Source organism: Sus scrofa, chromosome 9 (genome assembly GCF_054392235.1).
Source record: "Sus scrofa isolate SSC_HxYL_T2T_F1_AM1 chromosome 9, Sscrofa_HxYL_maternal_Yorkshire_Landrace_v2.0, whole genome shotgun sequence".
NCBI lineage: Eukaryota > Metazoa > Chordata > Mammalia > Artiodactyla > Suidae > Sus > Sus scrofa.
The window spans coordinates 89,658,159-89,678,889 of record NC_139391.1 but is presented as its reverse complement, the minus strand read 5'-3'; the positions used below and the strand labels follow the sequence as shown (position 1 = coordinate 89,678,889).

Here is a 20,731-nt window from a genome sequence, read left to right as displayed (position 1 = left end):
GCTATGGAACACCCGCTCTTTGGCTGCCTGCGCAGCCCTCACGCCACCGCGCAAGGCTTGCACCCGTTCTCCCAGTCCTCTCTCGCCCTCCATGGAAGATCTGACCATATGTCCTACCCTGAGCTCTCCACTTCTTCCTCGTCTTGCATAATCGCGGGATACCCCAACGAGGAGGGCATGTTTGCCAGCCAGCATCACAGGGGGCACCACCACCACCATCACCATCACCACCATCACCACCAGCAGCAGCAGCACCAAGCTCTGCAAACCAACTGGCACCTCCCGCAGATGTCCTCCCCCCCGAGTGCGGCTCGGCACAGCCTCTGCCTCCAGCCGGACTCGGGAGGGCCCCCGGAGCTGGGAAGCAGTCCACCGGTCCTGTGTTCCAACTCTTCCAGCTTGGGCTCCAGCACCCCGACCGGGGCCGCGTGCCCGCCAGGGGACTACGGCCGTCAGGCGTTGTCACCCGCGGAGGCGGAGAAGAGAAGCGGGGGCAAGAGGAAAAGCGATAGCTCAGGTAAGGGCGCGCCGGCACCCTCCGCGAAGGGGGCGGAGAGATGACAGGGAAGATTCTTACACTAGAATGAGGCGGCAGGCTGTACGGTACAGGTCTTTTACTCTCTGACTCCCTGCTGCCAAGTTCCGCGAGGCTGCTTTGGTCCTTTTATTTGAGGGCACGTGTTTCTCCTAGGGCAAAGCTGCAGCCAACTGCGCTAAACTATCCAAGATTCAAACTAGTTTACCAGAGGGTTGAGAAAAAAGGACAAGTGACAAGTATGTGAAATCGATTGCAAAGCGTGACCTTCCATCTGAGTGATGGGGAGGAAAGTGCACCCTGGAAGACAGCGCCCGCTGGGCGTGCGTGCTGGTGCCTTTCCTTGACTTTTCCCTTGTAAGTTCCCAACTCTGAGTGGCTCGATTTTTCCCATCGTTAACTGGATTTCCAAATTATTGCACAATATTTGGAACTTGCAGTGGAACTTGGCAGAGCATATGAGAAAAAAAGTTTTAGTTTTTTTTTTTTTTAATTCTGATTTCAGAGTTCTTTAAATAGCACCCTATTCCAAATGGTAAAAAAAAAAAAAAAAAAAAAAAAATACCCTTTCTTAGGGGAGAGGGCATAATCTAGGAATTTAGAAGATTATAAAGAATGTGTCAGAATAACTAAATACATGTTTAGACCATAGAGAAAAGAGGATTAATAGTGCTGTGTTCTTGTGATGCTAACCCAAGAGAGAATTTAAGGTTCAAAAGTGGACAGGAAAATCCCCAACCAGTGGAGTATTATCCGAAACAAGAACTGGGAAACAAACAGCAGCAACCCAGGTACCGCTAGTATTCGAGGGTGCGCACGGGAGAGGTAGATCCAAGTAAAGATAAGGAGCTGCCACGCAAAAGGGGAACCTTACTGAACGCGCATGCCTGAAGTTACAGGCTGCCAGCTAAATTTTAGCAATACGGAGAGAACAGTTTTGCGGGAGACTGTTCAAAGCCCTTACCTATCTGTATTCTTAGGAATTGTTAAAAGATGCTTTACCTTTAGGGAAGTTGTGAGTTTTCTTCTGTAGCTGAAACGCAACCTTCGTTTCATCTTTGTGTAAACTCTCGTTTGTTTAATGTAATACTTACGTATTTTCTTTCTTTGTGGAATGGGTTTAACAGTCCTGGGAGATAATTGTAGATATTAGTTTGCAGAATTGGAAATTGTTTATCCTTTATAATGCTTTAGGTAAGATCTCACATGAAAGACAGTGATTGAGCCGCGTATTTCATGTTGTTTTGGAGCAGTGGTATCAATTATTCTTCAGCGTTAGTATGGGATGGATTCTTCTATCACAAACTCAAAATCTAATTTTTGCATTCCAAGGTCAGGAATGAACTTCTAATGCCTCATCACAAACTGATTTAGATCCAAGAAAGTTACCAGCAGTATCACTCATTTTTTTTTTTTTTTTAGTGGTTTTTACTAACCATAAGTGAAGCATTCCTTAGACAGAGGGTTAAAAAGGTTAATCATAGCAATAGGTTTTCATCTTCATTGGAAAACAAAAGTCAGTTTTAGAATATAGTGATCATTTTATAAAATCAGCTTTTGATACAAATGTAACTTTTCTGGAATAAGATCTGAGTTCAGGGTGGTCACCATCACTTTTGCAATTACCAGAAGCTCTTACTGTTCATTTTACTTTCTGTTGTGAGAAACTATGTGAAAGAGGTTTCTTATGCTTCCTCAACTGAACCAATGCACTTAAGTTTCATGGGGAAAATTGATATTTTCATAAAGATACGTTATTTTGGCTGAGGAGAAATAAGGAAAGTGGGATCTAAGAGGTGTGATCTAAGAACTGGTTCCCTTCAATTATTTTAATAACAAGAAAGTTGTTAATATTAATAGTGCTACCCTTCTTTGGAGAGAAGTAACCATATACATGGTGAAGGTGATAATTAAAGTATTGGAAAAATAAACAGAAGTTTTTATCAGCTACATAAAGTATTACTATATTACATCTTGAGTGGGAAATACAGTTAGTTATCACCAAGGGTAAAATCACTGGGGAGTTAGAATGAACTTTTTTTTTTTTCTGATTGAATATTTTGAAAGAACTTTTGACTATCTAAAGGAAATACCCCAGCTTCTAGTTAAATATATGTATACTCTGAAAATAAAATTTAATTTGCCAAATTCACTATTTTATTAATTAATATTTGTTAGATCTTTAGGTAGATATAAATACAAGGTATCCTTTTCCTGAGACAATATTGCATTTGGGCTTCCACAATTTATGTTCCGAGGTATTCCATTTCAAAGTATTATAAGGGCATCTTGACCTAGCAGAAACTAAAGGAACATAGAAAATCACTATAATTCTGGTATATCGTTAGTACATTTATCTCTCATTGCTTCTAGCATAGTTTTAATGTTTCAATTATTTCCAAGAAATAAATTTCTGAACTTTTCAAATTTTAAAATTGAATTAGACAGAACTCATTTCATGCGTAACAGAGACCATTTATATTTCGTTTGGCAGTTTATAATTGCCACATATTTCTAGTTGAGAGAAAACGTAGTACATGAACCTTGGAGAAAGGTGGAACCAACAGGATACAAAATTCTATATCTTTGCATTTCATTCCCAGATTGTATGTATATGTGTATATGACCATATGAAATTCACATGGAACTGTAAGCACTGGAAAATACTGGAAAACTACCCAAATTTTTATCCATGGTAATGATGCTAAAACTACAATATGTAACATTTTCCAATGTGCTTTTACATGCATTCCTCTTCCTAGACACTCATGAAAATGCATATACACAAACTGAAGAAGCTTAAGGGTCTAGAAGCAAATATTTATGGACTTTAGGCTTCCACTATAGTTTATTGACAATTGAGAACAATGAAGTTTAATAGAAAAACACACTATTTTTACGTGTTAAACATATCTGCAACTTTGAACCTGCTATGCTTTCCAGCATTATTAGCAAAGCCAACATTTGCCACGCCATCAAAGGGACTCTTAAAAATCAAAACTTTACAACTGTACTTAAAACAATCTGAACAAAACAGGTGATTCTGAAAAAAAAGTCAATAAATAGTGCGAATTACTTGGCTTCAGTTACCTTTGATTGTTCACCATGCATTGTAGTAATAGGTATAAATTGCCTACTTTCAGTTAATGTAAGCAAAATATATTAATCAGTTTAACTTCAATTTTATGCAGGCAATATACAATATAAATATGTAAATATTTTCCATTCAAATTACTTGGCTGAAGTACATATTTTATAAAAATTCAAAATTATATAAAAAAGTAAGGGGGTGATTAGGGGTTTGGCTTTTACAAGGTTTTGAATCATACTAGATTCTTGTAAAATTGTAAATATTTTTGTTATAGCTGCAAGATCATAAAATATCTGTTGTCAAATTATGTCTGTCTATATACCTGGCTCTTCAGAATGACAAGCAAGTATTACGTTAATAGGTTGGAGATTAAATACCCCACCCTAACTCTAGTATTATACCTTTTTCTAGATATTTCAATCATCATGTTTTCTGAAAGAAAAAAGTTATTTTATTATTCATCTCTGTGTTACTGGATCATGACTTTTGAGCATTTGCTTTAGAATTAAAAATTCAGTCTATTGGATCTCGATGATTATAGAATATTGAACAAATTAAATGCCTCAAATATGTGGAATAAAAAATGTACCATTTTCAGTCTTTTTCTTGGAGTGGTAGGTTAATTTAGGTGTGAAAATTTTTAAACAATGACCTGACATTAAAAAAAAATTCTAAGTACTATTGCCCTACATGAGTGTTTTCTAATGATTACACTCAAAAGCTAAGAGCAGCCATTCCTTTAGAATTAAGGTGCTTTATTGTTGCAAGTCAACAATGGATAGAAGGAAGAATGCAAATAAATATTGGAATAGTTTCTAATTCTCTGTAGCTGTCTTTATAGATTATTTGAAAATAAAAATCATTAAACGCAAGACTTTTATTTGGGTAAAAAAACCCTTTACCAAATATTTAAAATTTTAATCTTTGTTTACCGCAATTATCGATGGAAACCATCGTGTTGACACACTGTAAGCTGATATCCACAAATAAACTGAAAAAAATATTTTAAGCATTACCTTGTTTTCCCCGTGTTTGAAAACATAGACCCTTCATCACAGAGTTGGAATTTATAAAATATACTTTATTATAAGACCTAAACAGTCTAAGAAATTAATTTTAAACAAAAATAAAATAGCCAAGAGTCAGAGAAATTTGGGAGACTAATTCCATAGTTTGTGGAAGAATTTACTTTTTTTTTAAAAGAAATAACCTATGGAGGAATTAGTAGCTGAGTTATGCCCCAAAAAAGTCCCCACATGTAAACCTAATACGTGTATTTGGCTTAGTAATGATGCTAGTTTTATTCACTATATTAAAATATATATGTGTGCTGGGCAATTTCATTAATTTATTATATTAAAAATGGCAGCCAGAAGCAAAATAAAAATGTGAGTGCTTTTTATATTTTCATTTAAAATGAGCATAACCAATATGACTGTAGTGTATTTTAGTTTTAGACCATGTTCACTTCCTTAATTTATTTTTAATATTGCAGAGCATGTTTTGTCACAAGCATTTCTATAATTACTATAAACATTTATCAGTGGTAAATGATAAGGGTAAAAAAATATTAGAAAATAAAATACAGGAGTTCCTTAACTAATATTTGTTAATAATTGTGGATGATTTATCTCTCAATTTTTTGTGCTTTTGCCATATTATCTTTTATAATAATAAATTTGTGGGGAAATATATTAGTGCATGAAGTAAGATTATCAGGAATAGAATTCCCCCCACCTTGATTGTAATCATAAAATAAGGATTAATTATTGAGTAGCCAGCTAAATTACATTTCTTAGATTATTGTATTGCTGAATGATTCCAATGGTTACAATTAAAAAATAAATAAATAAAACACAAACCAAGACCAACCCATAATTAGAAATTGTATTAGACATATTTCATATTTTTCATATTTAAACATCAAAACATTTTATTGTTGCAACTTATTTCTGTGAGTTAGTCATTAATTTGGTTTAGTTATCAATAATAAGCTTTTCATAAAGGTTGCAAAGAAAATTAAACACAACATTTTTCATATTTTTATTATGACGCTTTTATGATTATTTCTTGGAATAATGGGATCAAACTGAAACCCTCAAGTAGAGATGGAGTAACATAATAAAGAAAAATTAGTTGCAACACTCATTCCTTGCACTACTCCTAACTCACATATCAGTGAGGTTCAAAATCCAACCAAAGGAAAACCTTGCATTACTCTTGTGGAGTACAACTTCCAATGGTAAAATTCATTTTAGGTCTCAGCCTTCAATTTGCATTACCTGTGTTGAGACAGAATTAATTTAAATTGGATGCCCTTTTCTCTAATGATTTTCCAGTTACATTATGACAATGTAAGGAATTTATTTTCCCTTTAAGAAAATGGTGTTACATAGTATTTTATGATTCAAAATAACAAATAATTAATCCATTTGTGTAAATTTCAGATATTGTTTTCATATTTCAGAGTAAATATTTCTATTTAAAACCTTTTGAAATGTTTCTTACTAAATTAACTGCAAATTACTTGCTAAAAATATGCATTCATATGTGATTGGGTCAATTATCGATTTTCCTCATTTATAATTTTAAATATATAATTAAAATTGTCCCTTTATTCACAAAACTTTCATTCATAGTATCACATTTTCCACAGCAATATAATATTTCTGAATTTACACATGTCACCATCTATAAATTTTTTACTGTGTATTGGAATATTGATTTTCATAAAGCTCTAAAATTTTCTGCATGCTTTCTTATGTCTTCCATGCGTACATGAATAAGAAAAATAAGGCAAAATCTATATTGATACGAATACATTTTTGGAAAGGGTTTGTATGAGGAAAGTTCTTTCAAAAATAACCACTGTGCTCTCCTATACTATATAGATTTAAAATTAATAAATTGGATCTTCAACTTGAATGATAGTATTGCTATGCTAATTTTCAAAGTTAGCATTTCCTTAAATGTTTAATATTTCCAAAATATTCGTGGATTTTGGTAACTTAATTCTTACATCCTTGGCGTTTTTACTTTTACTGCAAATATAAGCAGAGTGAGTAATAACTCCTAGTAGTGAAAACATTGGCGTTTTATTGAAAGTTTTAAATTCAGAAATTGTTGCTCTTCAAAATTTCAGACAATCAACTCAATTAGAATGTTCAAATGTATCTAAATGTCATAGTGTTTGTTTTAATAAGCCTTCTTTCTGAAATTACATAATGTTTTTTGAAGCTTGGATAGACTATATCGATTGAAATTATGAATATAAGATATTTTTTATAATTTTTAGTTTCTATTGTATTTTAGTGGAAAGGTTAATGGTTTTAAAAAAAAACACGGAAGGTGGTAAATCAACTAGGACATGGCAGTTATATGTAAAGCACATTTTAAAATAATCTACTTATATCAAGATATGTACACACTAATAGGTAGAATTTCAGATTTAATTTCTTGATAACAAATTCTCTGAACTAAAGTATCCATATTAAAGACCATAATATAATATTACATGTTTCAGTTACCAAATAAAATATTATGCTTGAAGCATATACAGCTGTGTGGAGAGCCCAACAGCCTGAAGCTGGTAATCAATGATAGTCATGAAACAAATCTGCCAACTCCCTGCAGTTTTTGTTTTCTTTCGTTTTTCTCTTCCTCTAGCTCATTATTTTCTATGCACTTCAAGAGATTTCCATAATGCTCTAAGAAAAAAAACTCCCAGTTATCGTACATGACTGTGGGCAGGAAAATGATTAAGATGAAGTCATGTTTCTCTCAGACTCTGTGGAAACCTAGAGGAGGGTCCAGCTTGGGTTGCTGAATGCCAGTAGAATTTTAAAGGCTGAGAATTTTGCTCTTTGCAAATATAGCCTTAAAGCTTTGCCAGAAATGACACCCAAATAAAAACTTATTTTTGCAAATGATGGTTATTTGCAACTGTGGTGGTGAAATACTTTTGGTGTCTGTAGAGGTGGCTTCTTACAACTTGCTGGACTGCACAGAAAGCTTTTGGATGAGTATACTGAGCCTCCTGAAAAACTAACAAACTAAATGGAGGTGTATTCTTACTAGTTAAAGAAAAATGCATAAAATGGACAGTGACTCTTACAAAATAAACCATGAATAACAAGTCAGTTTCACAAATGATTGATTTTATTTTGATAGTTAAAACACATGGTTTGGGAAAATAGAATCGTGCCATCAAAAACTTGGAGCTAAATTGATGAAATGTAGCTTTGATTTTGTAAGATGCCAGTAATTTAGCTAATGGCTTTCACATTTTAAGAACCATCTAAAGAGAGCTTTACTCACAATTGGGTAGAATGAAATTAAGTGATTTTTATCTTATTTAACATTTTTCAAAAGTAAAATAAGTTTTCCATGTGCTTACTGCCTTCAACAATGAAAATCTCTCCAACTACAGGCTAAGTTTACTTCATTTTTCTTATTTGTTTTATAAATGGGTCAGGATGCCTTAAACTGAGCATGTTGATGTAAACTATTAAGAGATTGAAATGACAGGAAAGCTAGAAGCTGGGCATCCAAATTCAGCAGCCTACTGCTGCACACATTTCCAAGATTACCATCCTTTGAATATTTACCTTCAAAATTCAGGAAATTATGGATGCCTCTTCCTCCAGAACTATTCTTTGTTCCTAGAAGTAGAGCTTCGCCAAATTTTTTCTTGGATACCTAGATGTTTGGGAAAATAAAAAGAAACAGCAACACCTTTTTTTTGCATTTTTTACTGAATAGTTGATAAGTCACCAAGAATATATCTTAAATCTTTGTCATCTTATCAGACAAGAAAATACATGGCACACTCAAAGGGATAACTAAAGAGAGGTTGATGATGACTCTTTGATGGTGGGCACTATGTCAGAAAGCAGCAGGATGGGGAATCACCCAGGGTCTGCCTGTAAGTGGAAAACATTAGCACTTTTAAACCAGAGGGGGCAAATAGAGGAAACTTTTACAAGAATCCAGAATCCAGGGAGAGTGGAAGGACAGAAGCCTTCTAGCAAAATTGGGATCTCAGGTGAAAGATGTAGCTAATCTCAGATATCACTCAGTAGCCTGTCTTCATGCCTGCCAGCCTTCTACGATTGCCTCCCACTAGTAGAAGACTCCCAGATGTAATCAGAAAACAGAAAAGCATATCACACGGTATCCATGGATAAAATCCATAGAAGTCAATGTAAAGAAACACAGGCCCCAGAAGAGAAAATGTCAAGTAGATTTGGGAGAATACAACAGTTCCCTTTGCCTCCTACTGTGATTTAACTTCTCTGTTCTGTAGTTTCCTAAAAATTTAAGTGAGTTAATAAACATAAAGCACTTAGAACACTGTCAGGCTCGGTAAGTGATATTATGTTTTATCATCTATCAGTGTAGGTGCAGCTGTGTTGTGGACATGCACCATCTGAAAACAATCTTGTCTTATGTTGCCTGTTTATTTATATTTTACTGCTAATAGCATAGCACTGTAGGAAGTGATGCTTGCCTGAAAGACTGCTATTTAAAATAATCTGCAACTGTCCCCAGAACTGTGAGTCACATGCCATTTTCCTGAAATGTAGGGTAAGTTCTAAAGCAAGCTGTGTAAGATACTCAAGTTGTCTTCACTTAATTACCCTTAAGATTCTCATTCCATAGCCTCTTTTGCTTGAACATCTCCTAACCTTTCTCAAGTGCCTCCTTCCACTTCATTAAATACCTGTTTTCAAGAGGAATGTACAGAGTCATTTAATCAAGAGGGAACAGAATTTAAAGCAAAGAACTTTAAATATGACAATGAAATTTTAGGTCTCTGTTGCCACTGTTAACCAAGAGGTTGGACATGACATTTTTGTGCTGCTTTATAAAGTTCATTGCTGAGCGAATTTACATATTATAGCCCCTTGTTATTTTGAGTGGTTCCAATTGGAGACTTCATGAATGGCAAATATATAAATACCACAAAAAACTAAAAATGTATTATATACCACATAAAGTACATGAAACAATTTTATGATAGTAACTTCTTTTTTCAAAGAAAACAATTATTTATTTGTATGTTTATTTATATTTAGTAAATTCTTGGAAATTCTTGGTTAGGGTGAGGCAAGAGAAAGCAAAGCTTGCCCAGGTTGCAGGTCCTGGGTGATTGGTTGATTTCACTCTATTGAGCTTACTTACCTCTCCTATGCCCATAGTTTAACGTGAGAAATTCAGAAATGTATTTCAGAGAACTTTTATATTATTATTATGGATCTGTTACAGTTACTTTTGAATAAACATTAGAATCAAATACTGCATTAAAATGCTAAATGTCTAGAACACTAGAGCCCTTTCGAAGTTCTTAGATTGACAGCAGTTTATCCCCTAAAATAAAAGAATTTCAAAAGACTAGTGATTGTTTCTCTGCTAGATACTGGGGAGGGCTGGGAAGTAGTAAGGAGAGAGGTACAGGAAGAACAAAACATTAAACGTTCAGTAACATGCGGCAGTGATGAGAAAGGGCCAGCTGCACCACCTCTGTCAGAGTAGGCTTGATTTGTCAATTTTTTAAATGACTTATAGCCTATAATATTTCAACAGATGATTAGAATCAGAATTACCAAGACGCTAGAGGATACCCAAGGTATCACCCAGTTCATTGTATGTATTTTCTACTTGAGAGAATGTACCCACAGAAGTTAAGTAATGTTTGTCGGGTCAGCCAAGCAGTGGCAGCTGAACTTCCATACCCTGACTTCAGCCTAGTGTCCTTAAAAGGAAGATCTCATAACACATTTTGAAACCTTAAGGTTTTAGTTGTCCCAATAAAAATAGATTTCAGCATCATTTAAAATGTTGGCTACTGCCTTTGAGTGAATAAAATGGAATTTGACAAAATGCTTTACCTGGGTATAAACTACCTCTCTCTGAATCTGAATTTGTGATTACCTCAGTTATTTTTCATTCTCATTTTATAAATATAAACACAGTTATTCTTTTTTAACTTTAAATTTTCTGATGATGTAGTTCTTTCTGTGGATTACCATTGAGTCTGCATGTTTTTGACACCTCATACAATAAACCATAATTATTATTATTATGCTAACGTGCAGGAAGACTTTGCTGTATTGTAAGTAGTAAATACGTAAATGGATTCATATTTTGTGCTGTAAGTAGTAAATACGTAAATGGATTCATATTTTGGGCTGTGTTGTAAGTAGTAAACACGTAAATGGATTCATATTTTGGGCTGTGTTGTAAGTAGTAAATATATAAATGTATTCATATTTTGGGTAGCCATTTGTGAATTGAAGAATCTATTTCCTGTTTAAAAAGTTTAATGTGAAACTAGTACATTTTGCTTAATTGAACTTTATAATGTATGTTTATTTTGTGTTGAAAGTAATAAATAGCTACAAGTAGACACCAAGCATCTTTCCCTTGCCTTAAGTCATTAATTTTAACTCCATTTTAAAATAAATATTGATCTTATTTTTTTAATTGAATACAACATTTTTGCCCAGAAGATACTAAAAAATGTTAATGATCAGCCATTTTTTTTCTGCCTCTACTGTCCAGACACGCCTTCCTTGTTTCTTCTCCATGATCAGCTGACACCCATCTTCCTCACAATCTATAAATACCAGACCCATCTGCTTGCTTCTCTCCAATACAATGAACCACATAATCTCTGGAATACTGTTACAGTGACCTCTCATGATTGCATATCCTTAGTTCTTCCTAGAACCTCAAAACGCAAAATTAAACATCAAATGTACACTTGGTTCTTCCAAGAATTTTTTTCCTCTTTTGTCTAAACCCACCTCTATTTCTAAAATAAAAAATAATTCCTCTTCTATAGAGTTAATTTTAATTTATATTCAAAATCCCTTCATATTAGTGGTCTCAATTAAAAATTTCTCCTTTTCTACTAGACTTAAATTCAGAAATCACTCATATTGCCTTTTTCTACACAGCTCGGCCCAAATCTGTCCTGTAATTTTTTATTGTATTCCTACTTTGATCTTTCTTGCATTTAATTTAGTTTTCTCACAGGAGTTCTGATATAGCTCTGTCTTCTGAACATCTTTACCTCTATTCATTCTTCCCTGACAAAGTCTTATATTTGACATACGGTATTATTTTGACTCAGTCATTCCTCTTCTTGGAATTATACACTAAACTAAAAGTATCCTACAGTTTCAATATAAATGTTTAATTATAGGTTTTGATGTATATGCATGAAGTGGCTAATGTCCCTCAATGATATACTACTTGATTTTACATGTACTGCTTCTTATGTACAATTACATTTTATTAAATATCATATATATCTAATACATAGTATATTAGATATTACATGTAATTAAATATTAATATAATCTCATGTATTTGTATATATATTATTTGATAGATATATTTAGAACAGTGCTTTTCTGGCAAAGTGATCTCTTCCTTTAGTCTTTGGAACACAATGCTAAATGTTTTTTAAAACCGTGTCCCTGTACTTTCTAATATAGGTACCTAAATATATGTAATCATAGTTGCATTTAAGAATTTTCCCAAAAGATTTTGTGCCTCTTCCATTTGTCAAGACACGCTAATTATTATTTACTATCTTATTTATTTTGATAAGAATTTAAGGCTATATATTAATGGGATTTCATCCACAATCTCCCAACTCAGCCATTAAAGGCTTTGTTGACCAGCTGGACCAGTTTTGCTGCTACTGACTTTGCTTTTATTTTAATAACTATTTCATCAATAAACTTAGTCTACCTCTTTTTAAGAGGCTTTTTATTTTGAGAAAATTGTACAATCATATATAGTTGTAAGATGTAATACAGAGGGATCTCAACACTCTTTACTTAGTTTTCTCCAGTGTTAATATTATAATATAAAAACTTAATCGGGAATTGATGTTGATAAAATCCACTAATCTTAATTCAGATTTAACTGTGTGTGTGTTTATGCTGCCTGCCAGATTTATTTTGTATTTTGATCTCATTACATGTAATATCTTTTTCCAATATATATTTATTGTTTTCATTAAAATACAGCTTGTGACACCTTCTGAGGTCAATACCACCCAAAGCTAATCATCGCATTTCCATTACCACATTAATGTCTATATACTACATAACAACACGGTTACATTTTGCTTCATGGTTCTGTTTGTAGTTTCTATTTCACATGTCTCTAGTCTTTGATTTTTTTTTTTTAATTTTATTGGAGTATAGTGGACCTACAATGTTGTATTAGTTTCTGGTGTACAGCAGAGTGAATCAGTAATGCATATAAATATATGTATTTTTTCCCATATATATTATTACAAACTATTGAGTTGATTTTCCTCTGCTGTACAGTAGGTTCTTGTTAATCATCTATTTTATACAGTAGTATGTATGTGTTATTCCCGCCCTCGTATTACCTCCCTCCTCTCAGTGGTTTCACTTATGCTAACCGTAAGATTGGTTTTGAAATCTGTGAGTTTGTTTCTGTTTTATAAATGAATTCTTTTGTATTCTAGTCTTTGATCTGAATTACATTTATTCTTAAAGATAAAGTCAGTGTTTTCTTTTTCCTTTAGTGTAGTATCCAGCATAGGGATAGGTGCACAGAAGTGCTTGATAAATACCATTTGTGGCATAGGAAATGCTAAGCCAATGTTGAATGAATTTTCTGGATCAGGGTTTTCTCAGACTCTTGGTTTCAGAGTTCTAGCAGTTGGGCAAATTCAGAAGTTTGTTGGGACATCCATAAAACAGTTTAATGAATATCCACTAAGTAATTATTTGTGTTTGTCTCAGAATGATTTTATGGATGCTTTCTAAAATGAAAAAAAAAAAAAAAAACTTTGCTACACAGCATGTTTGTGAGTTAGCCAGGACAAAAATATGCATTTATTAGAAACTTTATTATAAATTAGCAGAAATCGTCTACATTTAAAAAGGTATAATGCCTATATTTTCAAAAATTTCATGATTGTTAAGCCCAACTTCTTGTTAATTAAGGTATAGAAATGCCTCATTCTATTATTTGGGGGTGAGACATGAACTCTGTAAACATTCTGTGCAGTTATCCTATGAATTGTTGAGCTTTCATACATTACATATAGTCAGGTAATCTTAGTACTTAAAAAGTCTAACAAAGCCAAAACATTAAATTAAGCTTGAAATTATCAGGTCATTGGGAAAATACGGAGTATTGATTAATCTGTTTTGTAGTGTTGGATTGTGGCACAAGTTCTTGGTGATTTGAAAAAGATTATCTTGAAAATTTTTAAGTAGACTGAATTAAAAAAAATGAAAAATACCTTTCTGAGTACTTTGATACAGTGATGCTGATTCAATCCATGATGCCTCAGCCCCTATCATTCTGCTTTAAGTATGACTGGTTAACCAGATTCAAACAATGATATGCGATTAGAGAATGCTGATCCCCAACACCAAGTGACTACACATGAGTGGGCTGACTAGTAAGGAAAGAGAATACAGGCAAGCTAAAAAACCCATCTCGCTTGTGGTTCTGAGCTGAGTTGCATATCGCATGGACTATTTTGTGAAAAGAACGTTTGCAATAGACTACTTACATGAGTTGGCACTTCTGTAAAAGAGGTAAAATTAATCCATAGCGCAAAATATCTTGACAATTTTTAAAAAATCTGTTATCCATGACTCTGATACTAATTCTATTTTAACAATTCCTTCAATTCGTAAAGAAAAATAACTTTCCAATTTTTCATGTTCTTGGCCCTTTTCATTAATGTGGTATCATTAAGATTACTTTATTTAGACCAATAACTGTCAACACTCATGTTACACTGGAATGATCTGGGCACTCTTAAACAATTCTCATGCCTCATAGCTTATGATTAAGTTAATCTAGAGTGGAGCTAGAATTTTAATTTTTTTTATAATGGGAAATTACAACATCGGAAGAATAGAGATAATAGTATAATAAACTTCAGGTGCCCATAATGTGCAATATATGTCAACACATGGCAAATCTTAACTCACTTATACCATCCCACTATTCTTACCTTGTCTGAATTACTTTGACAGTAACCTCAGATATTTTATTATTGCATCTGAACATTGATATTTTGAGAAGCTCTCAAGTGATTCTAGTGTATAGCCAAGACTGAGAACTACCAATAGAATATTCTTGTTTCTAGACTGAAAAGTTATGAGAGGTAGGGACTCTGTATTCTAAATCTTACTCTTTTCTGCACATGGAAAGCAAGTTAGACATGTTGCTCAGTATTTATTAGAAATGGTCTTTTGTATATCTGTGTTTATCATTAATAATCATAATACTCTTCTTTGCTGGGTAGTATGGTAACCACTAGCTATATAGAAATAAATTTTAATTAAAATTTAAAAACCAGTTCCTACAAATCAGTAAACACATTCCAAATACTCACTAGCCATGTGTAAGCTACTGGATAATGTAGTGAACAGTGCAGATATAGAACACTTCAATCTGCTGGAAAGTCCAGTTGAAAAGCATTTCTAGACAAAAAGACAAATTTCTTACTCTTCAGCAACTGAATGAGTCATCAAGGGTGGGAATCTTCTCAAGTGGAGAAAGAGATTATTAGCATTCAAATACCACACAAAGCCAAAAACTGTTAAAACTATATCTGTAAAAGTTGAAGCATATCTAAAACTAAAATGTAAAGAGCACTATTTTTTGGGATAAATGTTTTCTTTACTCAACCAAATGTTCACTAACATAAATACATTCATAGTTTTAAAAAGACCAAAGTGTATCTTAAAATAATTGTTAATTAAATATAATGTATAGGCATGAGATTTGGGCAGTTATCAAAAAGTAAAATCAGACATATTAAGTTGTTGAATTATAAAAACAGAATTAAAATGAAGTAAAATGCAACACAATAATGAATGTGAATGTAAAAAATAATAGAATTTTGGAAGTAGGAAGGCAAACAATGAAAACATAATCAAAAATGCAGGGTCAACTAGGGAGATTCTTCTAGGCCTCTTGAGGAATAGGGAGGAGAACATTTTTCTGGGAAAGGGTGGGGAACATGCCAGGAATTAGGCTAGATTTTCCAGGGGAGAAGTATGAAAACTTAATAGAATCAGACAGTGGCAATTAATGACAAAGAATTATTAACTTTTAAATCCTCTCAAAAGATTTGGTCTTTTATAGTCTCCCTGGTATGAATTAAAGAATTTCAAGTCAGGTAGCTGACAAACAGAGGAGACTATTAGAGAAGATTTTTAACTTTTTAGGAAGAAAACGAGGATAAAATATTCATCTTGGCATTAGAGAAGAGCAAATGCAAGGAAAAGTGAAGTATGGGGAGTCTCACATCTGCACTGAGAACCATCTGGGCCTGTTTGGCTGTGGCCATACATTACACAATTAAGCTGCCACAACCGCAGAGTTTTGAATATGTGGGAAGAAGGACTATTCATCAGTGGATTCATTTTTAATAGAGATTAATTGGTAACTAATTGATTGCACTGCTAGCAATTTGTGGGAGAGAAGGCAATACTAACACTTCACAGTAAACAAATCTATCACTGGATACATTCATGTTAGAATTTACTAGTTGAGAGTGTACATTCAAATAGGAAAATATATAAAAATGTTAATGATTGTATTCAGACTTAGTTACACAAGTTCCACATATATACATTAAAGCACTGGGCCTGACATACGTAAGTGTTCAGGCAACTCTCCTTGTTTTTTGAGAGGTTTTGGAACAGAATCAAACCAGACCAAATGTAATTTGTAATAAAGTTTTATTGGCAATGTAGAAGAAAAGTAGGGAAAACATTTTAGTAGTATTCAGTGAGCAAAATTTTATGAGTCTACTTTTATATTTAAAAATTTGCCCATATGATGTTGGTGGCCCGTTGTGTGTAAATGTGTGGATGTCATAATCCATGTTACTAATGGCAATTTTTTTTATTACTTTAGATGGATAAATACTATATTCCCAAATAAGAAAAAGAGGGTACTTTTCCCAAGTAATAGAGATAAGGGATTATATTTTTATAAAAATCATTTAGAAGAAATAGTCTACATAAGAAAAGCATCTCTATTTTTAAAAAAGCATCACTAATGAAAGTATGTTAGTTAAATGCAGTAGAGTAGTTGAGTGGATATTAGTACGCAGTAGAAAGAGGTGATTTCCAAAGTGAATGGTTTTACCATGAAAAATCAGGTTGTGAGCAAGCCAAAATAAACCAGTGGGAAATTTAAATATGTTATTCAAAATAGATGGAATAAAGATGTTCCATAATTAACTGTGTCCTAAAGAAATGCTTAAGGAGGAAGGGGCTACTTAACACAAGAATCCTAAGTATAACTAGTATTAAGGGATTTGCTTCATGAGGTACTCATGCTCTTCTCAGATCAGATATAAATACTTTCTCACATTTTCTCTTCCCTTCCTCTAATATTAAAAACAAAACAAGAAATTTCTCATTTTATAATTTCTAACAGAATTACACTTCATTTTGCATCACCTATTAACAGTATTTTTGATGAAGCTTAATTCCTTAAAAACAAGTAACTCAGAGAAAGACCATTTAGATAAATGGTAACTATTATCAAATTAGAGCCTATTCATCCTCTGCCTCCAGAAACACAGAGCACATGCACACCAGTGCCATAAGTATCTCAGTAGCATCACAATTCAAACTCAGACATAATTCACTAAATGGGTACTTTCTGTGCTATGCATCCTCAAGATGAATAGAACACCTTGAGGTTTCTGGAAGAGTAAGCATAGCATAGGGAAGGCAAACATGGAAACAACTGGATATAACAATATGATAGCAGAAATGATAACATAACAAAGGTGATGAAAATATCCGGAGAGATCCAGGAAGGGTTCAGAAAATGCACAACAAGAGTCTCAAATCCTCTCACTTCTTACCTCTCCCTTCTGCAGCCATGAGTACATGAACTTCTATTAAACTGTGACTTGGATCAAGTCACCCTTGGGTCCTAGGTGAAATAATGAAGATATGAAGTGCAAAGCAGGTTTGGGGTTCCTGGAGTCATGTACAAAGTTTGTTCCTAGGGTGTTCTTATTCATATCCTCGATTTTTATAATTTAAGCATTCCTGTGTCTTATAGATCAAGGTTTGTGGGGTGATAATTGATTGTAGATAGCTAAATTTTGTAATGCAGAAATTTTATTCATAGGACATCATTTGATAAAATCACAGTGAAAGGTAACTTATTTGGCTGACATTAAATATATATGCTGTATTGTGCTATCCTGAGAAGGCAGGAGAGGATCAGGCCCATGGAAAACATTGTGGAGTACATTTCTGGGCATATCTGTGATGTTATTAGCTCTGCCATATATCAAGGTCAGAATTTAGATGAAAACTTTGAAACAAGTGACATGACTCTTAGTCCTTCCTAGGTTTCTCCTCTTCAGTCTTCCTGGCATTTCTATCTTTATCTTGAAAGCTGTTCAGACTTTCCTGAAGACTGTTAAGAATATTTTGCAGGGAGTTCCCTGGTGGCACAACATGTAAGGATCCGGTGTTGTCACTGCACCAGCCCACGTCACTGCTGAGGCACAGGTTCAGTCCCTGGCCCAGGAACTTCCACATGCCTCAGGAGTGGCAAAAAAATTAAGAGAACATTCTTCGGATATTCAAACACTTTTACAGAATATTAGAATTGGAAGAGATTCTAGAATTTGTCAAGGCGTCTTTCATTCTTAAAGATGAGAAAATTAAGGCTCAGAGAATAGCACTCCTAAAATAATGTATGCCAAACTTTGGCAAATAATTTCTTACTCAGCAGCTTTATTTTATTTCTATAATATGTTTGAAAATTTAACTCCACTTATTAAGATGTCAAATGGTTGAAACTTTTCTTTTTAGGGGTTTTTCAACTATTCACTTTCTATAGTAAGAGTGTTGATAATACATGCTATCTACTTTATACTTTCCTAGACTGGCAATATTATCATTTAATTACCGCTGTGTATTTGATTTGAGTGACTATTGAGTGTTAATCAGCTGATTCTTTGAAATTGAATCTGGAAGGGATAGAATTCCATTGATAAGATCCCAGTGTCTGCCTTGCATGATATTTTCTTCCTGGTAAAATTGACCAATTTTAATGTCTAATGTTAATCAGACATTAACTCCGAACCATTTTGGAGTTAATGTCTGATTTTAACATTTACTGTGAAAATTTAAACATTAAAATATATTGTATCAGTGATTAATATAAGAATTAAATCTATAGTGTTGTTATACCTGAAATTACTTCATGATCTGGTGTTTGAGGATTTCCCTGTGTTGCAAGTATTCTTTCTGAATTCTTGTTTCCTTGCTTTTTGTTTTGATATTCCTTCAGTTATTTTCCAAAACATATTCAGTGTTACTAATTCATTAGAATACTTTTTTCTTCTTAGTTTAGGTAATATTCACTTTCTTTGCTCATTTTCCTTTCTCTAAGTTATTCTGGAAATGTGTGTGGAGGAAGTCATATCACAAATTCGACTATACTGAATCACATGGGTTTGATTTGCCAAAAGTATAACATTGTCTTGAACATTTAGAGTGTGCTTAGAGGAAAGCCTGAACTGTAAGAAAAGGTTTTTCTGTGCGAGATGTCCACTTAACTAATAAATCTGTCATCACTGACTGGTCTCCATTTCCTCTGAAATAAACAAATCACTATTAAGTTCTTTGAAGCAGGAGACTGCCAGGAAACACAAAAGTCACTTTTGCTTCATCCTCCAAGATAAAGTATTAATAAGTGGAAATGAGATGCAACAGAAGGAGCCATGGGGTCTTCACACCTGCTAGAAAGTCTAGCTGATCTCCACAGAGCAGGAATTCAAACAAACCTCAGACCTTGACGTTCAGTAAAAGTGCAGAGCTGAAGCCAAGAATAAACTTTGTAAGGCCTTTGGAAACTTCTTAAGTAGAAAGCCTGAATTGTGGGATCCTAGGGAATTTGAAGAGGAAAGGCTAGGAATCTGGAGCCCTGAGGCCCCCGACTGAATTGGGCCTATAGTTGTTTTATCTTTAGATTATTTCATTTTCTATTTTAAATCAAGCAGTAATTGATCCTTATAAAAGAGCTTTTATTAGAGAGGCAGGGTGTTGGTAAAGGATCAGAAGTAAAGCATCCATCACTGAGGGCTTTTTGTTTTTTATTTGCTTGTGTATTTAATTTTAGAGAATTTCAGACCTAGGTTTTATTTTTGTTTATCTCAATCAAAATAAATAAGTTTCTTTAAAGTAAATGCACATGTATTTTAACTAGGAATTCACTAGGGAAGTACAGTCAAGTAAGAGGCAGAACAAAGGAGAAGCCAAATGTTAAAGTCCTCGAAAAAACATAGAACAAAAAAGATACAAAAGAAATAAAAAAGAAAACTCAAGTATATCTCCAAATTAAACTTAAAAAGGAGATGCATTGTTATTTTATTTAAAGTTTGTGTTCATCCTTTATTTTTAATTAAGGAATTTATGTCTCAATAACATAGCAATTATCTCTTAAATTTCTTCCTTTATGGGGAGTTCCCGTCATGGCTCAGTGGTTAACGAACCTGACTAGGAATCATGAGGTTGCGGGTTCGATCCCTGTCCTTGCTCAGTGGGTTAAGGATCCGGTGTTGCCGTGAGCTGTGGTGTAGGTTGCAGATGCGGCTCGGATCCCGTGTTGGTGTGGTGTAGGCCAGCGCCTACAGCTCCGATTCGACCCCTAGCCTGGGAACCTCCATATGCCGAGGGAGCGGCCCAAGAAATGGCAAAAAGACAATAAATAAATTAATTAATGTTTCCCTTTATGGATAATTGTCAGCTCTGTGAGCACAAATAGCGGTGGTTGATATTTGTTTTAACAAACACACTGCTAAAAATTCTAAAGCAAAACATACTTGATCCAAATTAAAATTTTTATTCAAAGTAAATTTTTCTTCACTTAAAGGTTTATAAACCTCTTAACTCAGATAGATAGATAGATGAAGGATAGCTTTCAGAAAGAAGGTACTGAAAGGACCAAGTGTGTACTTGGGGAGATCAAGACAGCAAGTTGAAGAGTTCCTGTTGTGGCTCAGTGGTAATGAACCTGACTAGTATCCGTGAGGATGCGGG

General features: G+C 33.8%; 1 protein-coding gene across 1 annotated transcript in view; it reads left to right on the top strand.

Annotated features, from left to right (window-relative positions):
• Positions 1-20,731, top strand: part of MEOX2 (mesenchyme homeobox 2) — a 64,745-nt gene continuing 44,014 nt past the window's right edge. Inside the window, 1 exon segment of the mRNA NM_214121.1 lies at positions 1-517. Within this exon segment, the coding sequence (NP_999286.1) occupies positions 4-517 (514 nt within the window). The 5' untranslated portion in view covers positions 1-3.